The following is a 16,544-nucleotide window of genomic DNA, read 5'->3' as shown; positions in this document are numbered from 1 at the left end:
ATGTTAGAGACTGCTATTGCTATAGAGCAATTCTTCAATACTCCATATTTTGCAAGCGAATCATCAGCTATGTAAGTGATGAAGGCAAAAACCAGGATATATGTATTTATTCACTTCATTGTGCCACTGGCATGCATGAGATATTATTATTAATAAACCAAATAACGTGTTGTTTTAGTTAATCAGCCCTGTGTTTATTATCGCACCTATCTGAATTTGCTCAAACATCATCACAAATGCAACGATTAGTAACATACTTGTCGTTAAAAAAAGATTGTAAACCCCAAATCTTTAGATTTTCGTATATATTATGTTTATTTTATCATCCCCTTGTGAATACGATGTTATTCTCCGTTTGTTTGTCACATTCAACACACAGATGAAAATATGCACCTGTTAAACCTCACAATTTTGAAAAAGAAAAGGCTACAGTCTTATCATTAACCTGCACATGTCACGTTTTCATGTGTTGGTGATTAAGCTTGTGACATGGAAGCTTCAGAGAATGACACAGATGGGTAACAAATTTGAGGAAAAACCCAAACCCTTAGACCACCATAACAAGGGGATCCAGTGGGTCTGCTGTGCTAGTTTTCTGGCATGGTTTGGGTCCTCTTGTCCATTTAGAGGAAATGGTCACAGCAATACAAAGATGTTCATGTGCAAGTAATCTCCTTTAGCCTATAAAAATTTATAACCTGTTGTGATTAGTCTCAAGAATGATAATGCCCCCATCTATTAGGTTATGCAATACCTACCTCTATGAGTAAAAGACATAAAAACACACATACACATGCACAAAAACATGCTCTCACCTGAGCTGCGACTGCAGTTTGCCTGCCTTGGTGATAAAGTCCTCCCAAATAGGGTAGCTGCTCTGTGGAAGGAAAGAAAGAAAAAAGACTCAATCATGACTGACTGACAAGATCTCATGACATGATCAGATTTCACTTTTCCCACAGTTGCATAAGAATTAAACCGATAAAGGTCATACTGATGCCTCACCTCACCTGCAGGGCTAAACAAATCTAAACCAAGGTTTAGGCTTCCCTATGCAACCAAACCCCAAAATAACATGTTTTTCCACCTTATCAACAGCAGACCTGAGGGTTTCTGGAAATTAAATCTAAAAATGAATCAATCAGTTGTATGCAAATGAAAATCATTGGCTCTCCCAAGAATCTGGCTTTCATTTCACCCATGTTTTGTTCAATATTTCCTGCACAGACACATTTAACTGAAAAAGAGGAATGGGCTCAACGACGTCCTGCGTGTGTTAGATTTCAAAATGGGTCAGAGACGTCTTTTAGCTCTAATACTACGGTATAATGAGCCTGGTTCCCAATAGGGGGGCTTTAAATGTTTCCTAATTCAGGTCCCGGGCTGAAAATAGCTGAAGAGTCTTTTATCAAAACCATTAAAGAGACCAAGTGGCCTAGTCCGTCGTCAAGAGGAGCTAGTAAGGGAGCACAAGATAAAATGATGACTATAGCATGAGCACATGTTTGCCATTAATGTGTTACTACTGTCAGAGGCCTGAGGAATGTTATGTTATGCTGTCAAACTTTACACCCAAACACCATCCCTAGTCTCTACCACCAGGAGTAGTAGAGACTAGGGATGGTCTCTATCATTCTTTGAATAATGCAGTCACCCTTACATCACCTCTGCCCATCTTCTCTCATCGTGTCATCCTGGTCCCCTCTGCAAACCTCCTGTTGACTCTCTCTCTCTAAACATCACCAAGACGAATGGGCTTTCCCTGCATCTACCCTATCCTGCCATCACTCCTCAACAGATTAGGCTTACATACTGTGAAAGGTTACAGTAGGCAGGCATATCTTCATCAGCTGTGCCATAAAAGACAATGGGAATTTGAATCTTTTTTGTTTAGATTACTACGTGCATTTGCACACTTTTATTGGCACTATCTTGCAAGCAGAGTGGCCTGACAGCTAAAAAAAAACATTCAGGTGGAGCAGGGAGTGAGACGTGAAGACACTGAGACGTGACTCCATCAGGAAAGCTATGTCAGAGCCTTCAGACCCTGTGGGTAGGTTTCTACACTGACAGCTAGGTCCCCGGGCATTCCATTAGGCAAGCACAACAGCTGGGGAATCAGCTAATTGTCTCATCAGCCAAGCTCTGTCAAAAAATAACATCAAAACAAGACGCCCTAGTTTTGTGACTGCCCCAGTTAGCCTTTAATGTTGGTCACTACATCTGCTTCAAACTGGAGCAAATAAGAAGACTGCATTAAAATGATGAAGCATGGAGCACACAGTGCAGTGAAACGTAACAATACACTTACCGCAAAAAAGCAAAACAAAATAAGCAGGGCAATTTACATTATGGCTGATAACCATCAAGTGAAAATCATTTTTCTATTCGTATAAATGCATAGAAGAGGTTAGGATTGATTTTAAGCTTAGTTCAAAAGCCTGGCTCTAAGTGTAAGTTTAAACTTAGCTAACCAACCACGGCTCTCGTTTACCAGTTACCAGGCTGCTGTTCGGGGAGTCAAGTACCTAGTTATGTTTTGGATGTGGCTCTTGGATAAATTAAGTGATAGAGTAAAGTTTAAAAGGCTTACTTTCATGTCTGCGATAACAGTTTGAAAGAGTCCTCCGAGCGCGCTGCATTCCTTCTCGATAACAGCCTCCATTTTTCAGGACCAACTCCAGCGGTCAGTCCCGACTCCGAGAGCCGTTTTCACTTCACCTCCTCCGCTCTCCACGAAAAACACAAACTCTACACAACCCTAAAGCTGATTCGTTAAAAAAAAAATCAAGCAAACCCGCGAGAAATAACGTCGACTGCTCCAGTAACTTTTATCGCGAGGAAACGCTGGCCGTTTTTTCTGCTGAGGTGCACCGTAACTACTTCAAATCAAAAGAAGCTGTCGGGACGAAAAGAAATTTAAATCCCCCTCTCCCCTCCACGCCGCCCCGCTCATATCCATAACTGAAGCGCCAAGATACTGTTTGGAAGTCTGCTAATCGAAACGCATATAATCCACGATGTTCAGCTGGTAACGTTATTCCGCAGCTTGACAGGTAGCTTTAATATCGACACCCGAGGTTTGCCCTTACTGCTTTACAACACTGAGAGAGCGAAAAAGCAGTAATGAGCCCTCAAGTCTTGCCGAAAGATACAAAAAGTGCACTTCCGGTCGCCTGTTTTTCATCAAAATAAAACATCAATTTACTGGAGGATTTAAGGTCATAGCTCGTTCAGTGTTGTAATTATATCATTAATAGACACAAATAACCAATCAAACATAATTTAAAATTGAATACTACGGCCTGGTTGTAGCTCAAGGTTTTTATTTTTGGTTTTTATTGTGAAGGACCTACGAAGGAGTCTTGTTACATCCGGTTTAGGCTGCTGCAGATGTGCAGGTGAAGTAACGCACGTTTACAAGTGACTTCTAGCGTATCCTTAAGCAAGTCTGATTTTGTTTGTTTGTTTACTTTTTAGTTCAAATAGCACAGAAACAACGACTGAACATGTTATCTCAATGAATCAGAAACGTGTTTAAAAAATGTTTTATTTCCTATAAATTTAGTTTGACTTCGAAAATATTGAGACCGCAGTGATGAAGCAAATTATTTCAAAACTACATCATCATACATTCTTGTTGGTGCAAATGTTTTGCTATTTAAACTGAACATAGTTTAGGATATGTTAATTTGGAAAAGTGACGCAACAAATCACAACAGTTTTATTAACAAAGCACGACATCTAGTGGTCGAAATAAAAATCACAACATAAAATCACCGCAAGGGACTTTATTAATCCAGGAGGGAAATATGCTGAATATGCTGTATTTCCATGCAGAAATTGCAGTTTACTCGCACTCATACTTTTTATTTAATACATCTTGAAAGATTCATAAGCATTCTCAACACAAAAGCTGATGCATTTTGAAACATAGAGAACTTATATATGCATACTGTAGTAGTAGATTAACAGTGAAATCAAATATGTATAACTATGTATTATACAAATATACTATAGCAAAACTTTGCAAGATCCAGTAAGCCCTGTGAAATAATTAATCTCAAACAGATGCAGGACAGTGACTTGCAAAGGAAAGTATGTTTTGCATATCAGGTCATAATAAAAGTCATCTGATCCTTACCAGATCTTAAAATTAGGCAAATGCAGCCTCTGATGAACAAAAACACATATTACAACATATTACAGTGTGTCATTATTTATTCAGCTAAAACTAAGCTAAAAATGCAGGAGCAGTGTGTAGAAAAATTTTGTTACTGCTTCCATAGGAATTAATAGGCAACTAACAGCCAAGTGCTGCAAGTGTGGGAACCTCTGTAAAAGCAAAGGTTATGTCAGTTTGCTGCTCTGGAGGATTGTGATGTGTGTTAACGTGATGCCACAATGTTCCCAAGAGTGGATATGCCAGCAATTTCAGAGTGGGTCAAATTGCTCCACAACAATGTGAGAGACTGATAAAGTCATACAGAAACCCATTAGGTGAACAGTAATAGCTACTGGATCAAGGGAGCTTTTTTTCTACACATTGCTTTTGTATTTTGGCTTAGTTTTTGTTAAATAATTAATGGAACACTGTGACATGTCACGTTTTGTTCATCTGAGGTTGTATTTACCCATGTTAACACCTGTAAGGCTAAATGACTTTTAATTAGGGATGCAACGATACCAATTTTTTCAAACCGATCCGATACCGATACTTGGATCTGAGTACTTGCCGATACCGAGTACAAAATCCGATACTTCTACCACACACAAGTTAAACTTAACCAGTAGTAAAGAAACGACCCCAGACAACTCTTTAACACAAACGAAACGTTTACTGAACGTAAGGGCAGAGACAAATACTGTACAACACATCCCTTTTTTAAACTCAAATGATATTCCAATTCTTTAACCAAATGAAATACACTGTATAAATGAAATAATTCCCTTTCAAATTATATTAAACAACCCAACTTATGTTATCACCTTTTGGTAAGTGACTCACTAATATACACTCCAAAACACGTTATATAACTCCACTAAACATACAATATTCACACATGGGCCCCACACACACTCAAATTCACACTTGTTGCAGGCCTGTTTGCTGCTCACGCTGGACGATGGAGAAAAATCCTCTTCTCCCCAGTAAGAGCACAAAAGTCTGACTTACAGTTCCGTTGCTCGGTAGGTCGCCGTTCACCAGTCCCACACTAAATCCACTCCCTGCGGACCCGATGCTGTCTCTGCTACAGCGCGTTAGCCCGTCACTGTCCAGCTCTCCGACATTCCATAGCGGCTGCCTCTGAGGCGCAGCCAAGCAGTCCGGGCTAGCCTTTAGCCTCGGCGGTCGTAGCTGGAAACACAGTTTTCCACGGTGGTGCGACCGTTGAAACAAAAAGTCACTTCACCCACACTCTGTTGCGAAGCTCCCACACGGTCAGCTTTCTAGTCACACACTCTTTTGTGCTAGTTAACCTCAGTAAAACTAGCCGAGTCTCTCACTTTGGCTCAGCTAACCTCGTGCATCTCTCCATGCCGTTCTCTTCTCCTCCTCCATTGCAACAGAGACACAGGTCCCGTTTTATGCTACCTTCACGGGCCTCCAGAAAATTAGAACTCTGAACAATATTTTAACTCCCTTCAGAGTTACATACCATACAATAATATTTTATGATTAACTTAACAGTTTGATTGCTCTAATTACCTGTATTTACCTTGTGACATATTACAGGGCAAATTAAATTCAGGGTACAGTTACATCACATAACTGTGAACACCTTATGTTACCGTGGCGTTCAAGTCCATGGGAATTATGAGTATCTACTCCCAAATTCCCATCCGGGCTACATTAGTATCGGTTCATGGTATCGGTTAACTTTTACGAGTACGAGTACGCACACATGTTACAGTATCGGCCCCGATACCCGATACCAGTATCGGTATCGGTGCATCCCTACTTTTAATAATGTCCTATTATGTAAAACTTTAGAATTGAATTTCTTTTTAAATATACTTGTATCTAAGGTAACTGGAAATGTAATATTACGAAATAAAATAAAATAAAAATATCCGCTAATAATCACATCACAATTAGCTCTACTGATTAGGATTTTACACAAGCGGGGACATTTTTGTGTAGGTTGTAAATACAATAAAGCCTCGTTATTTTAGACTGAGGTTTGTCCCAGTCAGAAATATTTTGCTAAAATATATGGATGGAAAAGATGGAGACAGAACTTCAACTGTCAGAGTGAGGACTTGAAGGGTCTCATAAAGTTGAAATGGGTCAAAACCAGCTTATACATGCTAATTGAAGCTCCCAGCAACAAGACTCGTGCGTTCATAAAACCCTGCACTAATTTAAAATGTTCTGACTTTGGCAACTCTTAAAAAAACAAAAACAAACAAAAACAAACAAACTGTTGACTGTGACAGACAAGTTTGTTTTATTTTTTTCATTTACGATTTTTATTTGTTGTTCTAAAATGCATTTAAAATATCAAACAATCAAAAAAAAATATTAATTTAACACTATTTTAAATTAATAATATGTTCTAGTTACCTAACACAAACAAAAGTATGCAGCAAAAACAAATCATAAATCATGTACCGAGTAAGATAGTTATTCATTTAAGCGGTTTAATAAGGCATCAACACAATTAAGTATTAAGGTCAAATATTAAAACATTCTATTTAAAATATACTTTTTAACAAAAAATAATGAACAGATTAAATTATTGATTTTATTTATCTGTAAGTCACTGAAGAAAGCTACAGGAGAGCACTAACAGATGTTTTTACATTACCAGTAATGACTAAGTCTGCAGTAGGTTACAATATTTTGAAAAATCAAAAATATTAAGACATTCAAACACCAGATCCACCTTTATTTTAAGCCACATGAACATTTCATGACAGCAGTGTTAAAATCAGAGTTCACAACGCCTTAGCACCAAGGTATGTCAGCGACACTGGGATTAATAATATGCCTGCTGTTTGTAGTCTGTGAAACATATTGTGCCATCAAAGTAATCTAATCTAATAGTTGTAATGGAACTAAAAATGGGAATTGTTTCTTCCAGTGAAGCAGTGATTAGAGAAACTGGGACATTATCTGTTTGCTTAACGTAGCAGGGAGGAAAACAAAACTTGAGCATCATTTGAATTATTTTAAGACCCTCACTAGTTTCACAGTCCTGTGCAATATAAGCACTCACAGTTTTCCTTATCTTCCCATATCAACTTTGAGTGATTAGCATTAAAAGTCGCAAAACTCTTGGTTAAAAAATCAAATCTATATGCTGATAATGAGTCCTGTAAGCCTGTTCTTTATCCCTGTCCTCAAAATACCGTTATCAGCCCAGTGTGAACTTATGTGAAACTCGTGATTTCAATATCTCAAAATAAATTACTGCAGAAACATTAACATCCAGACATCTTGCCAGATGTTTTGTCTGAGGCTGAGAATTTCGTCATCTATATTTTTCCACTGTAGCTTTGATGTGGTGATCACTTTCTGACAAGAGCGTCGTAATAGGAAATAACAGTGTGTGCTTTGCTGAACTCAGTAGCAGAGCTCTCTAAGGAGCACTGCACAATGTGGCTCATGTTTTAATACACGTTGAAGTTACGAAGCAGGAAGTTGGAAAATCAAGTCGTGTCCATTTTCGTGGTTACTTCCTCCACCTCTTGAAGCCCATCACCATACTGCAGCCATAGCATAGTGTCACCACAAAGGCAAATATCTGTGACAGAGAAGAAAGGGGGTTAACCAACATTATGGCCATTATGGAACTGCCAGGCCAAATATTATAGCCTGGCAGTTCCAGCTAAAAGCTGGGCACAACAGATACTCTGTCCCTTTACTAAAACATGAGCACATGCTTTCACATTACCAAGAGCTGTATGCAAAAATTTAAATGCAAACCACACGCTGTATATAAAAGGTGGACATAGTCTCCATGATAGCCCTCACTGGTTAGTGAAGAAGTGTTGAGAAGCCTCAAACTGGGCATTTTCTCTGTTATCATACTGAGGTTTTGAACCCAGACATGGTGAGCAGGGAAACACGGCATGATGATAGGCTAGTGTCTTTATCCTGCTTTTCAAGCCTAATGGGACCACAAGGTCATAAGGTGGCAGATCAAAGGGGCTGAGGACAACTTCCTACAGACTTCTATACAGACGGGCATCTTTATGAAACCAGAGGAATTGTCCCCTGCTGGCCATTAGAAAGCGACTGACTTAAGAATGTTCATCTTTTATATACAGTCTATGTCTAAAACCAAAGCAGCAGGGGGTAATTATAATGAATGGACCTTCTGTTAAACCACATGTACTGTTGCTGGCAGTCGTGCAACTATATTATAACTAGTGCTGTCAAAATTACCGCATTAACGCAGATTAATCCACCATCACGGTCAACACGATTAAAATTTTTTATCGCAATTAACGCATCTGGAGTGCAGGATGACTCAAAATCCTTAAGTGTTTCTGTCAACGCATTTGTCGGGCACTTTGTCCAAGTAGAGTTACCTTCGCACATGCGCAAATGGGCAGTTGATCTGGTAGTGACGGGCAGCTGAAGATGATAAACGCACACTGGCCCTCTCGATGGGAAATTTGAGTATTAAAAAAATAACAAGACGGAACAGTCGACCGACACAAAGTATTATGCACATTGTGCAGGAAGGAATTTTCTTTTCACCGAAGCACTTCCAGCTTAAAATATCACATTGATGCGAAGCATACGTTAGTTGGGAATGCTGCTAGCACTTTGGCTAATGCGTCACCCAGCTGCGACAAACCACTCACGGAGCATCGGGGACTCAGTAAGTCTACCTCGGACATATTGACTGACACAATTGCCAAGTGGATTGCAACAAACTTCAGACCTATTAAAATCGTTGAGAACACACGCTTTACATAGCTTTGGTTCCTCGTTTCAAGGACTTGAAGTGCCTCCCCAAAAGTGAACATTCAAAGATTCTTTGTGTTTATTCTGCATTTACTTCATTATATTGCATAAATGTCAGTTACAAGCTTAAATATAAAGTTAAGTAATTGCAATTAGGCTATTGATCAAGTAATTGCAATGAATTACAGAAAATTGTGCGATTAATTAGTTAATTTTTTTAATCTATTGACAGCACTAATTATAACATTACATTTTTCTTTTAAATCTTTCAACAACACTTGCAATATCAGAGACTGAATGTGACAACATATACAGGACTCACCGTGGCTACCACATTAATACTGTACTGCCTGCCATCCAGGAATGTCAAAATATTGCCGGGAGGTTTCGTTATGCATGCGGTTTGGTTTGGTAGAATCTTGATGACAGCTGCTGTTGTTGCTGCCTCCAACACAAAGGCGGCAAAATAGAAGAGGACAGCTATGAAATGGTAAAAAAGATCCTGAGAAAAAGAAGAGGAAACACATTATGCACTTTTAGCTTTCAGGGATAAACAACTACAGGCAAGAGTTGTCTTTTTTCTTCTTTTTTTTTAAATAAAATTGTTGAACAGCTTAGATTTCATTACTCGGTCCTTATGCCAGTACATGGGAATAAATAAAAGCCCAACTTGCACAACAGTGCTCTAGTCACTGTGGCCTCTTGCACTTTGGAATATATATCAAATTATATTAACAAAGAGAGGCATACAAGACGGTGCAAGAAGTGATTTAAACTAGTGCGTGGAAAGATGTTTAATGAGATTTTGTGCTGCCGACTCGGTGAGCCTCGTGGGTCTACAGGCAGGTCTTTGTTGTGTTTTAGTGTGAGCTCATCATCCATGTCACTCATTGTTCAGATGAAAACAAACAACACCACAAGCCGCTCTTGGGGCGGGGCTCAGAGCCTCAGGCCAGTGTGGCTCTGTCTAAGAGCCCAGACTGGACACAGACATGAGTCCTTTATAATGACAACACAAGAACAAGGCACAACTTCTGGCATTTTTACTTATATTTAAACATCATAACATAGTTATTGCACTAATTAAACTTTTTTTTGGCTTCCTTTGCTGTGATCTATATGTTTTACTTCAATTTGAATGCTCAATGCTTTGATCCAGTCCTGGGTAGCATCTTCAGTCACATGTCTGGAAAATTTGCTCATTTCACTTTAAAGCGATTGAGTGGTTGTAAAATGAAGAAGTTATCTTATCTCAGTGGATCTCAGTGGGTCATATAAAGTGATGCATAACCCAACAAGGGAATCCATAAATCCTACGAGAGTCAGGGTAAATAAACGATACATTTGAGAACATTGCATTGCCTTTTGTCATTGATTCAAAGCCCTATAATGTCTTGTGTCATTTTCCAAGGTCTCTAGTGTGCTAAAAATGAAAACAGTTCACAGAGGTGGCACAATATCTACAACAAAAACAAAGAAATGAACATTACACAATTTATCTGCAGTCACACTGACAAAGCCTATTACTTTACCTGCAATAAAGGAGACTGTATTCAACAGCTAAAGAGAAAACCGACAACAGCTGTGATACTGTATATTAGTCTATTGTAATACAACAATGTGCAATGGTCTAAACAGGTTTACTGACTCAACTGTAAGAGGGGAGTCTTTGTTGGATATGTAGACACTTCAGTACACCAGTTTGCTAAAATACCGTCTATGCAGTAAAACTGACTGGATTGCAGTTTTCCCACTTAAACAGATCTCCAGTGCGCATGCCACAAACACACGTTAACCAGTGGTTAAATTTAACCCAGTGGCTTGCCTTTTTTTTAAACTAACTTTTTCCATTTGCAGGTTCTTTCAGATCACTGTCAGCTATTTCATAGCAGTTTATGATATGTGACTTTGCTGCTTTTCCAGATCCAGTCAGAGCCTCTCTGATTTACTTGTCTTACCCCAAACCTTGGTAAACAGTAAATATTTCATTTGAGTGCATTATAGAAGGGGCTCAAAATGAATTTGCAAGTTGGCGTGTTTAAAAGAGGATGCTAGCAATTGGGTGATGTGGAGGCAAGTGATCTTTTGTGGCGACCCCAAAAGGGACCAACCGAATGAAAAAGAAGAAGATGAAGAAAAGTTATGTCTGTATGTATAGATGGGAAGATGACAGACAAGAAGCTTGACAAACTAATCTATCAACAGCTTACCAAGAAGTTCCAGTCAGTATTGATGCGGTCAGCCAAACCAGTGATGAGGAGAGCGAGGTAGGCGGAGGAGAAGACGAAGGTGGTTACAGAGACAAACATCACCCAGCCCTGCAGCAGGGGCACCGGCACATTGGACGACGCCACCAGGATCCATACTAGAGCACCAAATAACTGGGGACGCACACAAGAACCTGCATTAGTGACGGGCGCAGTTTTTTTCACTGCATTAGCAAGGCTACTTTGAATGAGCCTGCTTCTACCACTATCGCATCTACTTGCGTCACAGTGTGCAAATTCCTTAGACCATTTTCTTTTAGAGGTAACATGAGGGCAGCGAGTCAGTGGAACATATTATTTTATACTACTGCATCAGCTGGAGCATTCTTAAAAGGGATTTAAATGATATTGTAATGTTCTTTTGAAACACACCCTGAGGCTACAGTCAGTTTTGTTTCTTGACAAAAGCAACCTGTTGCATTGTTTTCAAGGTACAGCAAGTTTTAAGGCAGACTATGAGGATGCAAATGTTGTTGCTGCTTGGAGCATTTGGATACAGATCAGCAACAGAATGTAAGTCAAACTGCCATAGCTGGAGAAAAACTGTGATTATCAACAGTATATACAGTATATATTGTTGACAATCACAGGTTCTATTCAGAGGAAACACCTTTAGCATTAGCAAAGTTTGATACCAGTCACAAGAAAACATTTGGCAGACTGAAGGCGCGTTTAGTAAGGCTGTATCTGCGATAGACAATTAGTAAAATAACCACCAAGATTAGAGGACGCATGTAAAGGTGGAGCTGAGGTCACCTTGCCGAGTTATAGAATGCACTTCACTGCTGGCACTGCAGATGCGAACAAGAAGTTATCTGCTCACTTATTAAAGTCTTAAAGTCATAAATAGTTCGTAAGGAGATAACGCTCGTAGACCAGCAGGGTTACAGAGCTGCTGGTAAGGAATCAACGTGACGAAGAGTCACAGTGCGTAGCGCTGACAACGACACTGAGAAAGAAAAAAGGGAGAGAAATGAGAGGAAAAAATCCTACAAGTAAATGTCTAACTGGACTTTAACTGCAAGAATCATCAATTATTAATAAAGACAAAGTAACTATATACACACACACACACACATTGAGGTCACTGATAAATGTACGAATAAAACAGGTGCACCTTTTGTTCGCTCTCTCCTTTTTAAATATAAAAACAACACTTACTATTTCTAAACAGACGAGGGCTCCGGAATAAGTCCTTAACACGCCCAGTCCCAAAGGTAAAGTAATAGTTGCCGTTGGAAACGAGGTGGCAGCGGGGTTGACAGCAGGGTTGGCGGCTGGTTCCGACATCTCTCCTGTTTCTTTCTGCCCCCCTTTCTCTTTCTCTCTCTCTCTCTCGCCCTCTCGTCTCCCACTAAAAAGAGCCCGTTAAACAAAGGACAGTGACAGCGAGAGAAATTCCTCAGGCGTCGTATGTCCCCCAGAACAGGTCGGACAGGTGCAGGGGCCACTCCCTGGAAGTCCGCGCTGCATTCAAGGACATCACGGAAGCTTGTGCGCCCAGAGCCAATCTTTTACTGGAACGCCTGAACTCCAAAAATGACTATTTGGGTGATTTTGAAAACAAGATTTGGTTTATACATGCAGTGGTTCAAGCTGAACAAGTTTTTTTTTTTTTTTTTTTTACAAATAAATATTACTTTCACTACTATTACTACTACTAATAAAAAAATAACAGTGAATTAATCTCACAGTCCGGGCAAAAAATCACTTATTTTAAAAGGAAGTGTAAAGTTCTAACCGATATGTATACGCTATGAATAACTATATTAAGAACAGACGTTAGAATACAAATAATCGTGTGATCCAGCTTTGAATTATTACTCTGTGAGGCACGGGATAGACAGTAGCTGTTGCCCAGAACAAGTAAATGTATTTCTTCATATACAAAAGACTGACAAGTGGGTTTGACTCAATAATAAAAGAGCTACTGTTATCTCTGATTTCTAGTTGCATTTAAGTTAGTACTGACTTTCAGAAAAGTCATAAAAGGCTCAAGGGTGTGTAACCTGATGATGATACAACCATAGATAGGTCACTCCTTTATTTCTTTAGTTTGTTCATCTGGCTTTTAAGCTCTCCACACCCTCAATGTCAATTTCACATATCTCTGCTGTTATTAACGAAGGTAAAGGTTAACGCTCTTATTGCGATTTAGATAAATCTAACGCAAAGTGAAGGCAGCAATTTAACACAACGCTGAATCACTCTGTTGGAGCGCTTTACTCCCTCTGTGTGAACGGCCACAGGCAGGCAGACACCACAGCTATTAGAGTATTGGGGAGAGGCAAAAATCAGATAGCTGGAGTCATGACTAGACACTCACTGATCCGTGTTACAAAAGAAATATGGGCTAAGAAGCAGTAGTGCAGGTACTGGTTAACCTTCATAGTGCAGGAGGAAAGAAGCTTTAAAAGTAAATATTAGTTTAAGCAATGAAGTAAGAACCGAAGAGATAAAAGCACTGATTTCTAAACCGACACACACTTGCTACAAACACAACTGAAACGACGAATATTGAGGAGTAATTTGTTGAAATTGGTGGATCACAAGATTGTTATTATCAAGAAATGAAAATGCGGTTACTGTGGATGAAAAGAGAAGGGTTTTTTTTTTGAAAAGCCACTGTTAATGATTAGCCAAGATTTGTGTTATGTGAGCCAGCGCTGATATGACCTCTAAAAAGGCACTATTCACTTCAGCTTGACTCACAGAAGCAGTATGGCCCGAATTAAATTTAGTATTCGAATATGAAAAGTAGGGAAGGCATTTAAAAACTAATCACCTGTAAAGGTTTACTTACTTATGTAACGTGTAACTAATGAGACATAAAAATGACAAATCTACCATTTGCCGGTATTATTGGGTTTTTTTTTTTAGAAGCAGTGGAAGAAGATATAAAGGGTGTTCTTTAAATCACAAATGACAAAAAAGCAGGGACAGTTAATTTAAATAATCTGGGTTTTTTTTGTTTTGTTTTTTACTAAATAAATCCCCTTGACACAGTTAAAATAGATGAACCACACAATATTATAAAAATGCCATGACATCATACAGTCACATATTAAGTAATTATTAAAAGTTTTTTATGGCATTGGTTTACAGTTTATAAGCGGTTGCTTAAGTTCAATATTAGGCTGACATCATCAGGAATGATCTCCGAAATGATGACGATGATAGACGTGTACAGATTATTGTCACGGATCTGGGTCATTTTGACCCAGCATTTTCAGTTTCTTGTATTTTGGTATTTTTTTCTGTATTATGGTTTATGTTCTGATTCTTTAGTTATCCTGTTTTGAATATTATAATTCTATGTTTCAGTTTTTTCTGGTTAAGGACTTAGTTCTTAGGTTTGCTTTTGTGCCCTCGTGTTTAGTGTAGGTTTAGTTCAGTGTCAAGTCTGCGTCTTTGTGAATTTTTTCTTGATTCCTGTTTTACTTTGAAGGTCCATGTCTTATGTCAGTGTAGGGGAGACCGGGGGAAATTGTAACATTTTTGACATTTCTGTCTGTAGCTTGGAGCTCTTTTAAGGTAGTGGATTCAAAATGTAATGCAAAGTATTTACATGTCTCTGCTATTAAATAGTACAGCTATTTTCTCTGAAAAGAAATATTTATGTAGCTATGTGTGTGTGACAGAATGCAGAAATCTAGCTTTTGAACATATTCCAACCAAAAAAAAAGAGACAAATTATGGAATTTTCAACAACTGAATATTTCATTAATTTTGGTTGGCCTTCTTTGAGTTTGGCCTCATTGACTCAGTGGGCATTGTAACCTATAACTCTTGCACCCACTTTTGAACATAATAATGATGCTGAAAAAATGTAGTTGTGCACCAGCTTCATCAACTGAACTATGCATGTTTGTGTCAAGTTTTTAATCTATCAGAATCACAGTGGTGACAGATGTATGGCACTCCTGGAGTGCAGTCCTCATGAGCCCACAGTGTACAGGTCAGACATTTAACCCAAGCTTCTTTTGGGTTTGAGTTATTGAAGTTTTCAATGCACACAATACAGAAATTCTCATCAGCGTCTGAGGAATTTGTGTTGTCCTGTTCAGTGTTTTTCATTTTCAGATTTTTCTTTCGCGATGTTAAAAGCTTGGATTGTTTTAAGTTTGTCAGAGTGGATTTGCCTTGTTTCTGGCACAGCCCCTTCTTTGGGAAACATATTTTCCCCCTTCTGTGGCCTGCTTCAAGGGCCACCTTGACTGGTGTATCAGTGAGTCTTGCTGTTTGTTTCCTTTTTCTTCCTGCTAAAAGGGTTTTTCTAGGTCCAGCTTTTGCATATCTTCAGTTAGAAGACTGGAGATGTGAGGATCTGGAGGAATGGTCACGTCATCAGCTGTAGGACTGGTGAGATGAACTGCAAGAGGAGCGGACTGTTGGTCAGCTGGAGAAATGTCTGTATGGAGAGTTGGAGAAGGATGATCTGTGACCTGTGATGGAGCAAAGTCATTTTGCTCAAGTATGTTTGGATTGTATAGCCAAATTCCACAGCACTGGAATTCAGCTTGTATAGTCTTTGGTGTAGCTGCTGCTGGAAGTGCAGTTCTGACAAGACCTGGTATTTCATAGATTGTCATGGTCTTTCCTGGATTCATTCTCATCCAGCAATTACTTGCACTGTTCATCATCTTTTTCAGTGGGCCATAAACACTCCTGTCAAGTGGTTGGAGTTTGTGACTGCAGTGAGGGGGAAATGTGAGCATCGCAATTCCATTGCGATGTCCATGAGAAGAATTACTTTTTTTAAATGGCTGACCTGGGTTTGCAAAGTGCTTCAGAAAGATGAGGAAATCTGTTTCTTGCATCCATCCTGATTTATTTCCACTACCAATACTTCCTACTGGCCCATCTCTGACAAAGTGGTCTGCATAACGTATGCGTGGGAACACAAACATTGGAGGAATTGTGTTGCCAATGGCATTAACCACATATACAAGGATGACCAGTGAACCTTTCTCTGCTGATTTCATTGCCCCAACTTGTTTAGTGCCACATTTTGCAATCACTCTGTCTAGGGTTTGCACAGTTGTTATGCCAGTCTCATCAGTATTCCATATGTCATTTGCAGTTAAGGTGTCTCTTTAGAACTTCATCAAATCTTTTGAAAAACATTGCTACATTGTATTTATTAAAATTGGTGGCCCGTGCCAAACTTGTAGCCTCAGCACTTCTAATGGACAAAGTTGGATTTCTTTTCATGTAGGCTGAGAACCATTCTGGTCCAGCCCTCCAGAATTAGTCCCATGACTTTGGATATTTGCATCCAAGTTTCACTGAAGCTGATATGTCAGTTCTTTTACCTGTAATTTTAATCACAAAATATGTTTGTATTTCTAATA

At 39.1% G+C, this 16,544-nt stretch overlaps 2 protein-coding genes across 9 annotated transcripts in view; both read right to left on the bottom strand.

Moving 5' to 3' along the window:
- Positions 1-3,133, bottom strand: part of LOC134636360 (protein MTSS 1-like) — a 48,456-nt gene extending 45,323 nt beyond the window's left edge. For all 8 annotated transcript variants that reach the window (XM_063486309.1, XM_063486316.1, XM_063486313.1 and 5 more), the window contains exons 1-2: positions 2,594-3,133; positions 816-877 (exon numbers count right to left, since the gene is read on the bottom strand). In XM_063486309.1, the coding sequence (XP_063342379.1) occupies positions 816-877; positions 2,594-2,665 (134 nt within the window). In that variant the 5' untranslated portion in view covers positions 2,666-3,133. The remainder of the gene's footprint in view (positions 1-815; positions 878-2,593) is intronic.
- Positions 3,134-6,678: 3,545 nt separating this feature from the next.
- Positions 6,679-12,640, bottom strand: mal2 (mal, T cell differentiation protein 2). The gene is made up of 4 exons (XM_063487428.1): positions 12,352-12,640; positions 11,134-11,304; positions 9,246-9,425; positions 6,679-7,751 (listed from the first exon to the last, which is right to left on the bottom strand). Exons 1-4 carry the CDS (start codon positions 12,478-12,480, stop codon positions 7,680-7,682), a joined length of 552 nt encoding a protein of 183 aa, XP_063343498.1. The 5' UTR covers positions 12,481-12,640; the 3' UTR covers positions 6,679-7,679.
- Between the last annotated feature and the right edge of the window lie 3,904 nt (positions 12,641-16,544).

This window comes from Pelmatolapia mariae, linkage group LG10_11 (genome assembly GCF_036321145.2).
Source record: "Pelmatolapia mariae isolate MD_Pm_ZW linkage group LG10_11, Pm_UMD_F_2, whole genome shotgun sequence".
Classification (NCBI taxonomy): Eukaryota; Metazoa; Chordata; class Actinopteri; order Cichliformes; family Cichlidae; genus Pelmatolapia; species Pelmatolapia mariae.
Note: the sequence above shows the minus strand (reverse complement) of the source record. Positions and strands in the feature narration are given on the sequence as shown.